This window comes from Momordica charantia (assembly GCF_013281855.1).
Source record: "Momordica charantia cultivar OHB3-1 chromosome 11 unlocalized genomic scaffold, Mcharantia_2.0 BLBB01000011.1, whole genome shotgun sequence".
Lineage (NCBI taxonomy): Eukaryota > Viridiplantae > Streptophyta > Magnoliopsida > Cucurbitales > Cucurbitaceae > Momordica > Momordica charantia.
The window spans coordinates 19,578,904-19,599,434 of NW_028275159.1; the positions used below are offsets into that span (position 1 = coordinate 19,578,904).

At 36.5% G+C, this 20,531-nt stretch overlaps 1 protein-coding gene across 1 annotated transcript; it reads right to left on the reverse strand.

Moving 5' to 3' along the window:
* Positions 1-14,925: 14,925 nt before the first annotated feature.
* NAC070 (NAC domain containing protein 70) lies at positions 14,926-19,877 on the reverse strand. Its single transcript, XM_022303346.2, has 3 exons — positions 19,619-19,877; positions 16,443-16,720; positions 14,926-15,699 (listed from the first exon to the last, which is right to left on the reverse strand). Exons 1-3 carry the CDS (start codon positions 19,779-19,781, stop codon positions 15,112-15,114), a joined length of 1,029 nt encoding a protein of 342 aa, XP_022159038.1. The 5' UTR covers positions 19,782-19,877; the 3' UTR covers positions 14,926-15,111.
* Between the last annotated feature and the right edge of the window lie 654 nt (positions 19,878-20,531).

Consider the following 20,531-nt stretch of genomic DNA (forward strand, 5'->3'; position numbering starts at 1 on the left):
ACTTCAATGTGTTTGGTTATTCATGAAATACTGGATTAGATACAATATGGAGAGTTGCTTGATAATCACAACAAATTTTCATTGGAGTGGCGATGTCAAATCCCAATTAAGTCAAAAGCTGATATATCCATACTAATTCACACACCGACTGTGTCATAGCTCTATATTCTGATTCAGCACTCGAACGCGACACCACATTTTGTTTCTTACTTTTCCAAGAAACTAAATTACCTTCAACAAATACTCAATATCCTGAGGTTGATCTTCTATCTTCCTTAGAGCCTGCCCAATCAGCATCTGAAAAACATTCGATATTAAGATGACTATGATCTTTATATAACAAACCACGTCTAGGAGCACCTTTCAAATAACATAGAATATATTCCAATGTGGCCCAATGGTCAGTCGTACGAGAACTCATAAACCGACTCATAATACTGATTGGATAAGTTATATCTGGCCTCGTAACTGTAAGGTAATTCAGCTTCCCTATTAACCTCATATACTTCTCAAGATCTTTCAACAACTCCCCTTCCTTTGTAAGTTGTAAATTAGGTATCATTGGGGTACTACATGACTTAGCACCTAACTTTCATGTTTCACTTAACAGGTCAAGTACATATTTTCTCTATGACAAGAGAATCCCCTTATTGCTCCTTATTACCTCAATTACTAAGAAGTATTTCAACACTCCCAAATCCTTAGTATGAAATTGACTATGAAGAAAGGTTTTGAGTGAAAGGATGCCTGATGAATCATTACCAGTAATCACAATATCATCAATATATACAACTATTAAGATAACACTAGACTCAGATTGTTTAAAAGACAGAATGGTCTGACTTACTCTTCTTCATTCCAAAGTCCTCAATCACATGACTGAATTTTCCAAACCATACTCGCGGACTTTGTTTCAACCCATATAAGGATTTACGAAGACGACATACCTTTCCATTCTCCCCCTGAGCAACAAAACCTGGTGGTTGCTCCATATACACTTCTTCTTGAAGATCACCATGGAGGAATGTGTTGGCTTTTTGGCCCTTAATCTCAAATTAATTAATTAATGTTTTGACGATAACAAACTTAATTATATTATTTGACAATTTTAGTATTTTTTTAAGTATCCACAGCGTAGAGCTCGAAACAGCGATTCCAATGACATTTGAATCACCCAAATCGGAGCTCAAATGAAGAAATTATGACAAAAACAAATTGAAAGGAAAACACCGAGAGGAAGATGTGGCGGCTAAATCAACTAAGTGGACCTGTGAAATATCGACACGTGGCGAGATGTATTTACTTAAAAAAATGGGGAAAGAAAAAAGAAAAGGAAAAGTTAAAAAAAAAAAAAGAGAGAGAGAAACAAAGTTGCCCGTTGTGTAACTTGTTAAAAAAATAATAAAAAAAACATGTCAAGCATTTAATGTTGACATGTGTCAGTTTTATTTAAAAAAAGAAAAAAAAAAGGAAAAGGGAAATGGAAGTAGCCGTTGAAAGTTTTATATATATATAATATTTTATTATTATTATTTTATAATTATTTATTTTCAAATCAAATCTCAACCATTGATTTGTTTTTTTTTTTTAAATCCAATGGTCCAATTTCATTTTAGTTTCAAACTAATTTCAAATCTCTTTTCCTTCTATTTAAACATCCTTCTTTACCCAAAATTTGAACACAACTTCCTCCCCAATTTTCTCTCCAATCTCTTCATGTTTTTCTCTCCAAAATCCCAATGTTCCTATAATTTCTTTTGAGAGAGATTCTTTATTTGAAAGATTTTTGAGCTTCCAATTTTATTTCTCTTAGCCAAATTGAGGGCTTTTATTTGTAAGAATTTTTCTTACAAATTTGTGAGCAAAAATTTGTATACCCACTCTTTGAGAGAGTTTGTAAGTTTGTTCTTAAATTTTCATATCATTTGTAAGGGTTGCTCTTGAGCCCGAAAAAGAGCGTTGTAACTGTTTGATCCTGAACCGTGGAAAAGATCGGGTCTCTTCTTGCTCTGAGAAAAAGAAGACTTTGTACGGTTTGACTTCTATCATGGAAATAGTCAAGTTTCCTAGTGGAATACCCAAGAGGAGCTTGGGAAGTGGAGTAGGCCGGTGTTGCCGAACCATTATAAAATTTCCAGTGTCATTTTCTCTAACTCTACTCTATTTAATTTTTGCAATTAATTTTCTTTATTATAAATTGCATGAAATTAATTGCTATAATTTGTTATTCATATTTATGTGCAATATTTGGGTGGTAAAATTAATTAGGGTGTTTATATTTATAATTTATTGAATAATTTGTGTTAAAATTATTTATTTATAAAAAGTTTACTTATTTGTTTAAATTGGGCCAACCGTGTTAAAAAGTTTATAAAGTTTCATTAAACCCTCTTCATCCCCTCTAGGGTTGTCATACCGATCCAACAGAATGCATTTTTAATATCAAGCTGATGCAAGGGTCAATGGTGAATAGATGCCAAGGAAATGAATAACCTGACAGGAGCCAATTTAGGAACCAGAGAAAAAGTATCAGAATAATCAATTCCATAAGTCTGCGCATATCCTTTAGCAACAAGACGAGCTTCCAAACTGGCAATGGATCCATCAGGATGAACTTTAACAGCAAACACCCATTTATAACCAATAGGTTTCTTTCCTGCAGGAAGAGACACTAAATCCCAATTACAATTGTCATCTAAGGCAGTCATCTCCTCAAACATAGCAGCTCACCAACTAGAATGAGACAAAGTGTCATGAACAGTTTTAGGAACAAATACAGACTCAAGAGTTGCAAGAAATGAACAAGTAGGTGAAGACAAATGGTTATATGAAACAAAAGAAGAAACAGAATATGTACACTTACGCTTACCTTCTCGAAAAGTAATAGGAAGGTCATCACTCGTTCTTGGATCCACGGACGAAGAAGCTACTGATATAGGGCATTAGTCCGTAGGAGGTTGCTGGCGAGAATAAACTTGAGTAACAGTTGGGAGAGAGTAATCAGGCACAGGCGGAGATGTATTGCTTGGAAGCATTTAAGTGGAAGTAGAGACAATGGAATAGACAAGAAAGTCATCATCTTCCTGTGAATGCTCCCCCTGACTGGTACTCAAGGATGATGAAAAATTAGTATCTTCAAAGAATGTAACGTGAGGAGAGACAAGATATCTATTAAGATCAGGACAATAACAACGATACCCTTTTTGAACACGAGAATAACCAAGAAAAATGCATTTCAACGACCTAGGATCAAATTTGGTGAGTTGGGGGCGAACATCCCAAACGAAACAAGTGCAACAAAATATTTTAGGTTTAAGAGAAAATAAAAGTTGTGTAGGACATAGAGTACCATAAGGTATCTCACCCTTAAGAACTGATGAACGCATGCGATTAATCAAGAAGCAAGTCGTCGAAACAGCATCGGTTCAAAAATATTTTGCAACATGCATTTGAAACATTAAGGCCCTTGTTGTTTCGAGAAGATATCTATTTTTCCTTTCTGCAACTCCATTTTGAGATCGAGTATCCACAGACGAGGACTGGTGAAGAATACCATATTCACTCAAATAGGAGCCAAGAGCACTAAAAAAGTATTCTTTAACATTATCACTTCGTAGAAGTTTAAGACGACCACCAAATTGAGTTCGAATTTCAACATGAAAGTTACTGTAACGCCCCCCAATTTCACTACGAATAATGAGGTAACGATGCCATAATATCTATTCACCCTTTTTCCATTAAAGAAAACATAAAACGGAATGCCCCCGAAGTTTCAACCTGAATCAGAGGTTCAAATAATAATAATAACCAAAACAAACAACAACTCGCCCAAAAAGTATGAAATAAGGAAGAACGTCCCGAGAGTCAACCAAAACCTAGTACACCACTAACAACAAGTCTCTAACGTTACTAGCAATGAAACCTCAATCCAGCTATCCTAGACAAAATGCAGCTAGTGGTCCCTCCTTGGTCAGGTCTCCTCCACGTCATCACCACGGTCGAGGGTCCTGTTTACACCTGAAATAATCAACGTAGAGGGGGGTGAGCATATAAAATACTCCGTAAGTAGTCCTCACCAACCAGTCACCAAACAGCATGCTCACAATCACAGCGACATTATACACAATAATTAAAGAAACAAACATCAAGAATTTATTAACAGTAAATTGACATTTCAACACACCAACCAAACTTCAGGACTCTCGTGACTTTAATTCGCACGACCCACTAGCCTCTAACCCCCTCAAGCTACCACTCATACTAAACCCTGAGTTAGTACTCCAAGTCTAGCTCTTCGAGACGTATCGGCCCTTGAAATTTATCCCCAAGGTACGTACATCTCTCTACCAAAGCTTGGCGTTCGACCTTGCCATTTATCCCCAAGGTCTTGAACTGTTGCTCATAATCACCACCCCATGTTAGTCCTCCAAGTCTAACTCCTCGAGTCGTATCGACTCTTGACATTTATCCCCAAGACCCCGACACTCATCTATGGAAACTTGATGTTCGACCTTGCCATTTATCCCCATGGCCTTGAACTGTGCATCGGTCCATGACATTTATCCCCAAGGCCCCCGACGACTACTCAACGTATTGATCCTTGGCCACCACCTCGTATAGACCCAATACTTATCCTCAATTAGACTCATCATGCCGACTCCCGACCCTTTGTACCCGGAGCCTCGACACTCCTCTCTACCAAACTGGTGTATCGACCCTCGACCTTTTGTACTCGGAGCATCGACACCCCATAGAGACGTATCAGCCCTCGACCTTTTACTCACGGGGCCCTAACACTCATCCAACATCCTTTTCGTAACAAACCAACACTGACGTTCCACTCCTAGATTTCAACGGGGGTTCTAGCACAAGATATCACATCATGCTAATCACAACAATCTTCACAACAAAGAGAATCCAACATGCTTATAACTAGTCAATAGTAACCACAATCAGTCTTTCCATAACATCAGACATTCTACTCACACGTTTAGCAAAACACCCCACTTTCTACCATGCTAACAGATGCAACAAGACCATCATATTACAATCGACAAGTATAATGTATGCTTTATGTACATATTTCATTTCAAACGAATCCACAGCAACCTGTACATATTACTCAACTAGGGATAGCCATAAGGAACCATCCAACATACCTAAGAAAATCGACACAGCAGTCACACTCAGAAACATAAGATCCAACAGATGCTTCACAACATTCTAACCAACCACAACTAACAAAGCTCGGCAACAGCAGACAACAATTAAGCAAAATCGAGTCTAACGTTGACAAATATAATAGTATCATTTTTCCAGAGTCAATACAACAAGACATAAAGCCGGCCAGATTTAATGAAAGCAGACATACGAATCTAGAGTAGCGCAGACAACAACGCAAGGACTTATTCAATATGATCAGCACACAATCACTCATACATACACACCCTTGGTACTACTTACACACTGCTATGCTTCCAAAACACTCGTCGATTCAACACCTAAGCACGAAGAGACAAAAATAGCAATTAAAACAGAAATTTACAGCCATCGAAATTAGTTATAAGGTGCTTTTAATGTTTCGTTACCGTCAAAATCGATTTCGTTCAAGTGCGGGTAACTTAAATCTAACTAGATGGGGCGTGGGTTACATAGATCGGGCTGTTAACAGACGTGGGTAGTCACCGAACACAAACAAAACTATTGTTTGTAATATTCTACTGTCAGCGGCGCACGCCGTTGTCACGAACGGAGCCGCCGCACCTGCTGCACGCCGCTGTCACCAATGGAGTCGCCGCACCTACTGCATGCTACTGTCACAAACGGGAGCCGCCACACACGATACTGTCCCGAACAGAAGCCGCCGCACGCTGCTGTCACGAACGGAACCGCCGCCCTACTGAACGCTGCTGTCGCGAACAGAACCGCCGCACCTGCTGCTGTGGGTTGCGGTCACCGTGTCGTCGCTGGGTGAGGTCGTTGGAGGGTGGGTTTGCCGAAGAGGCCGTCGTGGTGGTCGTGAGGCAGCACAAGAGGTGAGGTAATTTTTGTTTTCCTTGGGGGGCAACATGTGAAGGTGTGAGAGAGGCTACGGTTACTTTTCCCTTTTTCTCTTTTTTTTTATTTAGCAATGAGTTAAGGAACTTAAAAGATTTGTTTAATCCAACCCATGGTCCTATCCTTCGATAAAATTGGGCTTTTAGGTAGGCACACTTAACTAATAATTTTGTTAAAACAAAACAAGGTCCATTGACTTAAAGGCTTAGAATTCTATTTCCCACCTCCTTACACTTAATTAACTCCAATATTAGAAATAAGCAATCGGCCCAACGACTCAGGACAATTGCCACGGAAAACAAACTCTTTGTCAACAACAACTAAATACATACATAAAAACCAATAACTCACAACAATTACCGCAATAGTTCAAAATAACTTAAATAGAGCAATTAAATTAATTTAAAATAATTTCTAAGAAAAGAACCCCTAGGACTCGAGGGTAACCTGACCTGAGTAATGCGGGGCGTTACAGTTACGAAAAGGAGAAAGTAATTTAGAACGATCTTTCATTAGATATAACCAAGTTACACGAGAAAAATCATCAACAAAGGTAAAAAAAAATACAGAAACCCATTTTTGGACTCATTAGGACAAGGACCCCAAACATCAAAATGAACTAATTTAAAAATAGCGGTAGCTCGTTTATTGACTCTAGGATACAAACAAAGACGATGAAACTTAGCAAATTGACATGACTCACAATCTAAAGAATGCAAACTATGAAATTAAGGACGAAGACTTTTTAACACGGAGAGAGATGGATGACCTAAACGACAATGTTCTTCGAAAGAAGATGGTACTCGAGTGCAAACAGTAGTTGTAGGGATTTGTGTATCAAATGTGTAGAGGCCATTGGATTCACGCCCTTTACCAATAGTCTTCTTCGTCCTAAAATCCTGAAATAAGCAATAACCAAGGAAAAATAAGACACAACAATTGAGATCACGAGTAAGTTTACTGACATAGATTAAATTAAATGAGGATTGTGGTAGATTTAAGACATATGTCAATGAAAGCGATTTGAAAAGATACATTGTACCAGAGCCAAGAACAGGAAAAATGGTGTCATCTGCTATGGTAACATCAAGAAATGATGTAGATGGGGAGAAATTAGCAAATAAATTAGGGTTACCTGACATATGATTTGTCGCGCCAGAGTTAATGTCCCATTTTGTCGTGATTCAGCGATTCAGTTATCGGATTAGAGGACGATGCCGTCAATGACTCTTGATACTGTTGGAACTTAGCAAACTCTTCCGCAAGAATCGTAACCAACTTGCCAGTATTATCAGGAGTAGATGCAACATGTGCAGGCTGTGTTCTCTGACCTTTATTCAACAGCTTTCTACATTCTCGCTTTGTATGTCCAGGCTTATGACAATAATTGCATATAATGATATCTCCTGAATTTGACTTTGGAGCACTAGAACTCCATCGTTGAGTATTCGAGGTCGTGAAATTTCCTTGGTAGGTATTACCTCGGTATGCATTTGTACTACGTCCAACCAAAGCACTGTTAGACTGAGATGACAGGACGGGTTGTGACTTCTCAATGCCTCCTCTAAACCTAGAATTTCCGAACCATAGAGTAATTGATCTTTGCCCACATCAAATTTAGGTGGAAGACCAAGAAGAAAACTTATAACTGCTATTTGTTCGCGTTGGACAAGCCGAACTTTTGCATCATTACTATTTGGGAGTAATGCATTAAACTCTGCATAAGTATTTTTGTGTTCCATAACGTAACTCGTAAGCGATTGGTCACCACACTCAGATTGGTAGAAGCGCTTGCAGATTTCAAATATTCGACTAACATTTCCTTTTCCAGAATAAAGGAATTCAAAGTATTTAAGCAATTCTTTAACAAACTCGCACTCGTTGACCATGCCAATAATGTCACCCTCAATCGAATTCTTGATCTGCAGTATCAGTCGACCATCATCCAGCAACTAAGCTTTCTGGTTCTCATCCTTAGGAGAATCTTCAGTTATGTGATTGTCCATATCAAATACTTCGCAAAAAAAGACGAACATTTACTTTCCATGAAGAATAGTTTGATCCATTCAACTTATGCTCTGTAATCTTTTATAGCATTGGGATCATCTCAGATGCTACAGTTAATTTCTTCTCTGCCATAACAAACAATCGAATTGATGCGATCCAAACAAATCAACCGAACCAAACCGTATGAACCGGGCCAACTGAACAAAATCGGCTGAACTGGGTCGACGAATCGAACCAACTGAATCGAATTGGCTGAACCGAAATAACTCAAAAGCAGAAACCCTGACCCATGACACCAAAAGACCAACAGTGACGGTAGCGCACGTTGATGGCGACAGAGGGCGATGGCTAGTGACGCAGGCGCATGTCAACGGTGATGGGCGGCAGCTAGCGGCGACAGAAGCGTGAACGATGGTGAGACGGAAACCCCAAACAGCAACGTCGGCGACGAAAACGCACGACCAACAAACAGCAGTGAGCGACGTCGACGATGGCAATAGTGGCGGCAACGGTAGTGGGCGACGACGACGGCAGTAGTGGGCGACGGTGGCAGCGACAGTGGTGAGTTGGAGTTGGATACTAATGAACAAAACCCTAATGGGCACAAAACCCTAATGGGTACAAAACCTAATGGGCACAAACCTTAAGTTCAAAATTTTGAGAAGAATGGCTCTGATACCATGTAAACACTAGGGTTTGAGAGAATCCAAATGTTACTTATTCTCATTATTAAAGTCTATATATATATAGACAAATATACAAGGTTGGTTTAATCCTATAAGAAGAAGGTAAAAGACAAATTAATACATATTAATACAAGAGAATGAAATATACTAATATATATATATATATATATACTCTAACAGAAGCCTAAGAGCTGCAACACTCCTCCGTTTCTTTCCCCTCCTTTTTGGCTCGTTTTTCTTCGATTTTCCACTATCTTAGGCCAATTTCATCCTAGAATCACATTTTCTACCCTCTATTTCAGGTTTGCATGCACTATTGGGGTGATTTTGAGCGTTCAAGTTGTGGGTATTTTGTCAAACCCACAAGTTCTCCACAACCAAGTAAGATTTCGTTGTTTTGGGGTGATTTACACACGGATTATTGGTTGCTACTGCTGTTATTGAAATTTTTCCACTTTGTTGACTCATTTGTTCGATTTTTGCATTGAAAATAAATTCCTACAGCACTTCTTGTGAGTCTTTATTGTGTTATTGCTGTTATGGATCCCAAAAAAGTACGTGGTGCCTCCTCCTCCTTTAGTCCTTATGATAAACATATATTTGTTAGTGATGAGGAATTCACTTGGTTCTCTACTGTAGCAGCCACAAAAGCATTATTTAGGAACGGGGCCTACTGCCGGATGAGGTCCAACAACAGGCCTTGTATGAAAATATTGTATCTAGAGGATGGGTCAACTTCGTCAAGTAAAGTCTGATGTTGCCATGGTCTCCCTTGTTCATAAATTTTATGTAAACATTTAGGAGGGGTCCAATATTTCTTTTGTTCGAGATAAGCAGGTGGCCTTCGATAATGGTACAATCAATGAATTTTATGAGCTACCTAACATTGATTGTAACGAGTATAATAGGTATGTTAGTGAGGAGCTCGACATGGATCAAATCATTCGTGCATACTTTATATCACCCGAATGCTGAATGAAAAATGTGGGCATGGTGAAACCATTACCTTTAAATCTGCTGATTTAAGTGTTCAAAATAAAGTATGACACAATTTTATTAGTACAAAGTTACTTCCAGTGACCCACATGAGCGATGTCACCAAAGAACAGGCTATATTGTTGTACACCATCATCACTGATAAGTCTATCGACGTTGGGCGAATCATGAAACAAAGCATCAAGCATGCTAGACGTGGTAGCACGACAAGTGGTCTTCCCCACGCCAAGTTGATAACTGACCTCTGTAAAAAGGTTGGTGTTGTTTGGGACCCCATGTAGACAATATTGGGTCTCAAAAGTGTTATGGACAAGAATTAATTATGTCTATGCGTGGGTCAGAACCCTTTATGGAGATTGACAAGACTGTGGAAGAACAACCGGCAGTTCATGTCAATCCACCTCCACCGCCTCCCACCCACCGATCACTCGAGGAGGGTGTTTGTCTTCTGTCAGGCGAGTTTCATTGATTTCAAGTAAAGAATCAGCCACAATTTGACTACCTCGTGCAATGCTTTCAGGCTCAACAATCAGCGCAACCTCTTCCGCCACTTCCACAATTTTATGATTCATTCACGAAGGACGAGGACCAATGATGCTGCATCACCATACAAGGCGATTTCCTTATAACCTCTCCATATTTTTGTTTGGACTGTATTCCCTATTTTTATTATTATTATTATTTACATTGGGACAATCTAACTTCTAAGTCTGGGGTGGTGGAATCTAGTTTGTAATAATTATTTTTAGATGATATGTTTAATCTGATTCATATATGTTGATTTCTTTTTTTTTTTAACTTTGAATTCTGATTAATACCCTTGACTATTTGGTGCATTATGAAATCATCTTTTGGTTGTTTTCTTCTACATGAAAGAGATAAGTTTGGTCGGTTTTTATTTAAAAATTAAATGATGGTATCTCAGTTGATTTTTTTTTAAATAACTATTGACTTGATGCAATTTACACACCCAGTGAGCTTTTTGAGCCTAAGAGCAATACATTACATCCTGCTCAATATGTTTTCATTCTTGTGTGTAGTCGAACTTAGCATAATTATTCTAGAACTTGCTTGTGATTGCATTTTGTGACCACTTGTTTGAATTGATGTCTCAATATGATAAGGGCAATTTAGGCTTACCCAAAATTTTTTATTTCTAAAGAGTCGACCTTTTTATATCTTCTTTAGAAAGCCACTTTTGAGCCTAATTTTTCATTTTTTCTTGGATTACACATCATTTTTAACCCTATGTCCTGTTTCGATTATTATCATCGATAGTTTTACCGGTGTGAAGACAAGGGAGAGAAAAAATTGCATGATCTAACATCCATTTGTTTAAGCCATTTTGAAAGTAGAAAAAGAAAGAGAAAAAGAAAGAATGAAAAAAAAATGAAAAAATATAGAAGAAAAAAAATATAATTTGTTGACTATTAAGGAGAAGATTTTTGGAGAACAATCAATTGATGTTACCTCTCCATTGTCGTGATTTTGAGCCTCTTAAATTCTCATTAAGCTCTGTTACAACCTTTATTAAAGTTCATTTGATTTTGTGCATTTAATTCATATTTGAGTGGAGAGATTTGATTCATTTGCAAGCTTGTGGCGATAATGTGTTAGGCTTTGACTTTGAGAGTAAAAGCAACCTGAAAACACTTTGAGATATTTGAGTGCAATTCTGTGAGGGTGTCAAGTCTTTGCTTTTAATTTCAATAATTCAATGAGATGCTTGAGTTTTTATAAATTAATATTGTTCAATGCTTATTCTCTCGATTGATATCTGGAATCATCTCATATGATGTGTGATTGACTTTACTGGTTTTCTTGGATATTGAAAAGATGAAAAGGTTTTGCAAGGGAAGTTATTATGTAAAGTTATGAGATATTCAGAGAAGAACATGATTTAGGTGTGAGAAAATTTTGAGATGTTATTTACACCTATATTCAGCTTGTCAGTTTTATGCTTATGTTTGTCAAAGCATATGTACACTCGGTGACCGCCTACAACGCGACTTAAATGAACACTCGGTGATCGCGTCGCGGGTACCCTCCAGACTTCTTCACTGGTGTTTTGATAGTGTACTTTATAAGTCACATTTCATGACATTTAGGTGGAAATTATTTGGCAATTTTTGGTTGTTCATGGCATATTTACGTACATAACTTATATTTTTACACGATCGAGCCATTAGAAAGAATTGGAGCATAACTGATCAATTGAGAGGAAAATTAGAGTCAAAGAAAGCTTAATTCACTTAATTCAATAAAAACAATGCCATCACTTAGCGCCATGGCACCTATAGTTCAAAGATGGGAGCAAAAATCCAAAGAAGCAATGCCACAGCGCCATCACACAGGGCCATGGCGCCTGTAGATGAAAGTTGGGTCTTTTTCCATGATGACAGTGTCACAGTGCTGTCTTGTAGTGCCATGGCACTATGAACTTTACACGTTTGTCAATTTTAATACAGCACCATGGCGCTCACTAATGAGGCTATGATGCTGTAACGATGCCCTTTCATAAATAAAGGGTTTCGGCACTGTTTTCGAGGGAGTGGGGGACAGTTTTTGTTGGAGATTTTGAGAATTTAGAGGATCAGTTCGAGAGACCAAGGGTTGAGGGTGAGGATACTATTTTCTCGAGATAGTGGAGATTGGGTCGGGAACTTCTCATTGGTTGTGATTCAGGAATTCTTGCTTATATATTAATTGCTTATTCAATCTTGACATATTTAATTTGTCAACTTGTAAGTTCAGTTGGTGAAGTCAATTCCCTAGGACCTATTCTCCATAAAAATTTTCCTTAAAGTCTATTACTCACATTGCTATTTGGTCTTTGTGTTGAAAAGAAATTTCTTGTTGTTTCTTTAGATAAAATTGGACATTAATATCTGTAGTACTTGAGTGGCTAGAAACCTAATCATGTGAATTATATCAGTAATTACTTACCATCTTATTAAAACTTGACCTGTACACTTGCAGTAAGCAATTTTTGCTAAAATAATTCATCCAGTTGATTTACTTGTTGGTCACTTGTTTAAATCACATTAGTTTGAATTTAATTCTGAAAAGGCTAAAGTCAAACGGAATTCGTTAAGGTAAATTCTAGATAAACAAAAAGTGGTATGAAATAGGAGTCGAACCAGTTTGCATAAAATGAGCAAAAAAATGCGTCTGGCGACTGAAAACTCCATCTTTAGTATGTTTGTGGCTTATCGTCACCACCTACCTTTAGTTTGCTAAGGTTTTGCAGGTCAGTCTTTGACTCAACAATATCATCAATCACTGGAGCTTAGCCTTTTAATGGATCTCAGAGCAATGAGGGTTGCCTTAGATCTTGTTGTTATAGGATGTTCAAAATGAGGGATAAGTTCTGATGCATTCCCTCAACTCTTTATTCCAAAATAGCTAATTTACCCTATTATCGCTCTCGTTCTTGGGCATGTTGCTCTTCCTGATCTATGATAGGTCGACTAATTTCTCTCAAAACTTTAGTGGGTAAGACCAGTTCTCAGCTCACCCTTCTCCTCCGATGGCACTCATCATTGAGCCTTCCTTATCTTCATGTTGATTGCTCATTCCAATATTTATGTCGGTAACCGTTTGGCTTTGGATTTTAGTTGTTTTCCACAGACAGCGTCAAATGTTGATGTGTAAATTTGGTTAGGTTGGTGTAGTAGAAATTGCTTACGCAAATGTTTGGGTCAAGTTTTAATATAATTGGTAAGTGAATACCGATATCGTCCTCTAGATCGGGTTTCTAGCCCAATCAAGTACCATAGATACGATCACTAAAATTTATTTAGAGAATCAAAAATCAAATGGGGGAATAGAATAAAAACAAATAAACATGCACTAAAATTAAGATAAAAACAACAAGGAGAAAGATACCCTAATTCATTTCACCTATTGAATCTATGAACCAATTTAATGAATTACCCAAGAATGAATGAGTTATTAATTGTATAGGCCAAGAAATATTAAATCTCAACTGCCTCTCTCGAGCGCAAGCTAAATCTCCTTACTAATTAAGAAACCAATATCCCTATTTAATTTCTAAAACAAGTTAAGGCTTTATTGAATAAGTCTTTTAACAATCTCAAAAAAAACTTCTAAATCTCCTGATCTTAAAACCCCTTTAGTTATGCATCCAAGTTCTAACTCTGAACCACCTCTCCCGTGTAAGATTTCAAGTCTAAGATTAATCAATGGCTAGTAGATTAAAGGAATTAAGCATACAGATGCATATATAAAACATTCGTAATCATTCAATCAAGAGAATTAAACAATCAATCCATAAGATTCAATGGCTACATCAATCCCTAATATAAAAGACTAAGTTATTCATATTCAATGTAAAACAATAAAATCTCAACGAGAATTTCATAACAAAACTATAAAAGAATAAGGGAAATTGGAAGAAACTAAATTCAGCATGTCAATTGTCCGTCTCCAAAGCAACATTCACAATCTCGAGCCTTGAAAATCTCTTTTCTAAACTCTTCAATGGTCTCCTTGCCCTAAAAATTGGTCAAAAATGTAAACTACCAAAAAATCTCTCTAAAATTGTTCCTCCTTGGCGGCTAAACAACCCTATTCTTATAAAAAAAAAAAAATTGTGCAACAACGTCGAGATGCTATATGAGATTGTGACTCGTTCTGGGTTCTGATACCATATTAAAATTTATGAGATTACATCTCAAAGCTAATTGGCTATAAGAAGAGTAGTTCGTGTCTATTATAAACCATTGTTAGGTCCTTATCTTATCAATGTGTGATCCTTTAACACTTTGCCTGTCAAGTTCGCTTTATTTCTTCCATAACACTTCGATCCTTATTCTTTATTATTCTTGAATGGTATGGTTTCTATTTTATAATAATCATAATTCGAATTTTTAAATTTTTTCAACAAGTCAAACCGATGTAAAGACTGATTTCATCTCAATTCTATAATTTACGAAATCAAAGCTCCATTCGGAAAGTTTCCATCTAGTAACAAAAAGTTTCAAAAATCTATTGCACACACAAAGTTGCAAACCAAGCTCTTGCATTTTTTTCTGATTCTTTTATTTGGGGAAATGATTTCCCTCTGTGGATCATTAATGCCACTAAGGAGGAAAATTTAAAAGACATAATATTTTCAAGTTGGGAAGAAACTCTCTCACAGCTTCATTTCATACCATTTTGTTACAACCAGATCATCAGAGACGCAAATATTATTAAGAATATTTATCCAACAATTTGCATAATAATATCAATCAAGTAAAAATGACACCCACAACAAATAAATTCATCCCTACGCAATGCATATATATGCATTTCACAACAGCCTCTTTCAATAAGAGGCACATAAAAGTTCATTTTTCTATTACTTAGTGTACCCCCAAAAGTCCATCTCTCCCCTCAACGGCAGCTGATTAATCTGGCCAACCGACGACGATCCGTTCTCATTCTCGTTCTCATCCTCGTTCCCCAGATGAGACGTGACGAGTCGATCCAACACCGCCCACGATTCGTTCATCCCATCCCCCGCTTGCCCGCTCTCCGGGTTTGCCATGAGCTGCTTCACCATGAGCGGTGCATCCGGGGGCAGGGACAGGGCTGGGAACTCGTAGCCACCGCCGAGAGGCTTGTGGGTGATGGCGGAGATCTGAGGCTGGAAGAGGTGGTGGGGGTAGTGGGAGGAGGGTGCGGCGGCAGGCATGTAGTGGAGAGCGAGGTCGGATTTGTTGAGCTCGAACGCCGGTTGGGAAGCGCCGCCGTAGCTCTGCGGCAGCCGGAGTTGGTATTGGGAATCTCTGTGCATGAAGGTGCGAGCCGCCATGGCGATTGAAGCTGATGAACTGTTGTTGTTTAGGTTCTGGTCGGAGTTTACACTGGACCCTCCTCCTTCGTGATTTGAGACTTTGAACAAATTTTTCTTCTTAAAAACTCTGCAAACCACCCACCCATCTTCCTGCATGACAAAGAATTGAGATAGAATTCATATTTTTTGGGCTAAGTTTTTATTGTCACCAAATGTTAATCTTGGATGACAAAATGACAATATTAGGATAAGAGAGACGTTATTCAGATGTTAACTACCGTTGGACTAAACTCATTTTGAGAATTAAAAGATTGTCAAAATAAACCAATAAAATCATATATTTAGTTAAAGAAGCACACATCATTTTAAAAAAATATCTAGACTCAGAAATCCTTGAACCTAGCCACGAGATAAGGCAATACAAAAGGCTCAAAACTCAACTATAATTAAGATCATTGAATACAACGAAAACATCAATACCAGCAAAAGTAGTCTCGTTTTGATCGTAAAAACTAATCATAAATGTCAAAGCGAGCCTAACTCAGCGGTAATTGACATATATCTCTAACTAAGAAGTTATGAGTTCGATACCCCAACGCTCACATATTACACTAAAAAAACCTACTCATAGCTCTCTAGTTATAATTGCACCATTTATTCAGCCTTAATAGATTAGATAGATTACTATACTTTATTCTCCAAGTTAAAAGAGTATAAATTGTTTAAGTTGAATATCTATGGTTATAATTATCTCACTACCCAAGTTTAAAGGTAAAAGTCAAACTTTCCTCAAAATTCAAATAAAAGACACCGAGATTAGAAACTAAAACATATATTCACGTTGAAGTTGAAGTGAACGTGAAGTGGAGAGAGTAATGAGAGGCGGTGCTTACAGTGTTGTTGGTTTGAGGGTCGTCAGCATCTTCGAGGCGATATTCGTGCATGATCCAATCAGTCTTCTGGCCATGAGGAGCTCGGCCCCGATAAAAGACGAGGGTTTTTCGCATGCCGATCTTCTTGTAGGAGTTTCGGATGCACTTGTCACGGCCGGTGGCCTTCCAGAAGCCGGCGTTGGTAGCTCTGTTGGTTCTTGATCCTGTTGGGTACTTCCTGTCCTTGTGGCTGAAAAAGTACCACTCGTTTTGTGGCGTCGACCCAATCCTGCATTTCTCTGTTCATAGTATATAACTTTAACACTCTTGATTATAAATTCTCACGGATCACAACCAAAAATTGAAGACGTCTCATATTATATATAATAATTTCAATATAAAATTGTCAACATAGGCATCCTATTCGACCATTCAATTGGTAAATAACATCTATAGATCAGATGTTCAAATTTTCATACTCCATATTTGTTAGAAAAAATCGAATAAAACTTCTTACACAATGAGTATTGTTTTAGCTACCTTTTTCAAAACCTATGTTTTCTAAGCTTAGATATCAAACGACTTCATTGTCATTTCACTAATATTTTCTAAGTTTTTGCTAACATCACCTAGATACCAACCCATGTTTTAGAGCGAGAGGGAGAGATTGATAGCAAGAATGAGAGCCGGAGAAATAGAAGAGAGAGAGGAGAGAGGAGAGAGAGAAACAGAGCGAGGGAGAGAGAGAGACAGACAGGAGAGGGAGAGACAGAGGAGAGAGTAGAGAGTAGAGGAGTAGGAATAGTCATTTGGTATCCACCCAGTATTAGAAAATATAGGTTTTGAAAAACGGTGACTACAAAACAGAAAATGCCTATTTATTATTGCAATTTTCCCATATGTTATACTTAAACTAACCCTCTCTTATTGCCTGTGTTTAAGTAAGTATATTGAGTTGAAGATAAAATTGTAATTAGAAAATAAGGTAAGTATACACATATATGTATGTGCATTGGTTCAAGATAATTATGAATATCATTTAATGTTTCTAAATTTTAGGTTAAATATTATTTTTTTAGTACAACATATGGGGTGTGAGTTTAAAATAAACATGGGGTGGGAGATTGAACTTACAATATTTTTGATTGAGATATATATACTAATTATTGTTGAGTTATACTCGCTTTGATAATTAAATATTATATTTTAGTTTTTAATGTTAGAGATGTTTTTTTCTAATTTTCTCTTTCACTGTTGATAAATGTGTTAAAATTGACCGATGATAAGTTTACTGCATAATGTTCAATGGATTTTTGAAAATTTTATGAAAAAAAATTTATCAAAGAAAGAAAACTCGAAATTTCTATATATATATAGAGGAGAAATTAGAAAACTATCCTCTTATGTGACGTTTTTTTTCTACTAAATTAATTTATGTCAGTTATATTTATAAAAGTTTATCATTAGCTAACTTTAACAATTTATCAACACAAAATGATATAAGTGATCTAATTGAGACTCTGTAAATGATAATTTAAAAAAAATTTAAAAAAAAAAAAACTCAACTCCAACATTACAGACTGAAATATAAATTTGCCCAAAATTTTAAAGTTAGAATTCAAAGATGTGATTTTGAGTAATTGAAAGGTTGAGTGGTATATTTAAAATTTTTAAGTTTAATTAAAAGTAAAATTGAAACTTGATAGTTTTTAGTTCATTCATGGAAAACCTACAATTAAATGTGTAAATTACTAGAATAATTCTGCATAATTGGCTTTGGCTAGACAATTATTCATAATTAATTAAAAAAAAAAACTCACTACCATGAGGGTTAAATTTATATATATTTCATCAACTCCACCCATTAAAAAGGCATTGGAATTCACAACTTCTCTTTGACCACACTTAAAAATAATTCGAATTGGTTTAATTTCAACTTAAAAACTATTAATTTATACACATTTTCACATCTAAATTTTAGCCCAATTATGTCATCTTTCTCGAGTTTTCATGGAGAGAGTTTCATTTTCAAAAGGAAAAGGAAAAAAAAAAAGTCAAAAACTAGCAATCAGAAATTCAGCAAAAGCATAGAGAAATGGGAAGATTTGAGATGCAATGCACATATTACAAGAAAATTAGTGTAGAGCCAAATATAATTTATGCAAGAAAGTAGTCCAAAATTGAACTCATGAGCAGAAGCAGCAGCAGTTTCTTTACGTTACTGCCGATAATTAATATCGTAATAAATTAAATATACTATAAAACGAGTTCCACCCTCTCATCATTTTAACTAATTTATCCTACTTAGATACGATTGAGTGACAGTTCGTTTGGTATTGTTTCCGTTTCTTGTTTTTCATTTTTAATTTTATTAAGAAATCTACATCTTTGACAAATTATTTAGGTTTATTATTTCTTCTTTTTTAGAATATTCTCAAAATTGTATAGGTATTTTTCCAAACAAATTTCTTATTTCTTATTCCAATTTGTTCTAGTATAAATAAAAGTTTTGTTTTATCATTCTTGAATCTAGGGATGTTAAGGTCATGCAATTCTGTTTTTCTTTAAAAAAAAAAAAAAGGGAACATACACCATAAACAAAAACGGGTGTTTCTTGTTCACTTTTCCTAGTAAATAGAAATAGAACGGTGTATGGCAATTATTTCTTTTGGTAACTATTTATTATTTCGTTTGGTAAAATTTTAATGAAATTTAATTTTTTAAATTAAATATTCAAAATTTTTATCTTATATCTATTATGCATTTTGTAAGTCCATAATGGTAAAACAATAATTTTATTTATGTTTTGAAAAAAAATTGGAAACTAAAACAAGAAACTTAATTTTTGTTTCTATAAATTCTACACAATTTTAGAAAATTTTCTTAAACATGAAAATGAAGAAACAAGAATAGTTACCAAACGTCTATATTCCTCAAAAGTTGGAAATAAGAAACAAAAGCGTAATAATCATATTTAAATTTGCATAGTTTCCCATCAAAATTTTTAGGAAAAAATTTAATCCTTCAACCTCTTTTATACCTATGATCTTTCAAAGAAGGTAATTTAGAAAGGAAAATTCTTATAAAATTTGTTTAATATAAGACCAAGTATAATTAGGGTAATTGTTCCTTCCTTTTTTCTCCACCCATATCTTCGATATATACACACACAATCAATCAAGTAACATAGTAATTACCTTGCAAGTCCCAAGGTTCGATCTTGTTTAGGTCGACCTCGCGGATGACCTCCATGTCGAACTTTTGAAACGACACCTTCTTCTTGAGGTAGTAGTGGAGGAGCTCTTCGTCGGTCGGATGAAACCGAAAGCCCGGGGGAACGCCACCGCCGGAGGAGCCCATTTACATGCTAATGATGAGTACAAGGAGTAGTAGTAGTATGGAATTGGGAATGATTGGTAGAAAGAAAAGTTGAAAGAGAAGTTTTGGAGGAGGAGATTATTGGGGGATATAAATATGGGATGAGAAGTCAAAAGGGGGAGAGGGAGGGAGGTTATAATTGCAAAAGGGAAACGTTGACGGCGGAGACTACGGCGGCGGAGACGGTTAAAGAAGGCTATCGTAAAATGGAAGCATAGGGAAAAATGAGAGGGGAGATGGTTTCTCATTTGCTAGCTGTAGTTTACTCCATAACGAACTGTATTCTATTTTATGTGCTCTACTGTCTCTTCACCCTCCACTTTAGGAGCGTGGCACACCAACCCCACTCTCTCAATATCATTTTAATCAACTTTATCTATATATATATTTAATTACGGTGGATACGACAATAGCTCATCGGTTAAGATTATTGAATAGGGGTCTCCAAGGGATAGTTTGGGTGGTTTAGGGCTGAAAGCAATATCCTTGAAGTCTTGAGTTCAAGTCACATAGAATGCAACTTTACCACCTTGCGTATGTATGGATATGGGGACACTGCACATACCCCCAGGTACAGGGACAGAATGGCCAAAGGGTCGCCGATCCTGGGTAATAAAAAAAAATTATTGCATGGGATACCATGAAAAGATAAGAGATTTAACAAAAGTTTATGATATAAGTGGGCTACTCCTCTCTTTCCCAATTGACTTTGAGATCAAATTTCATGAATAT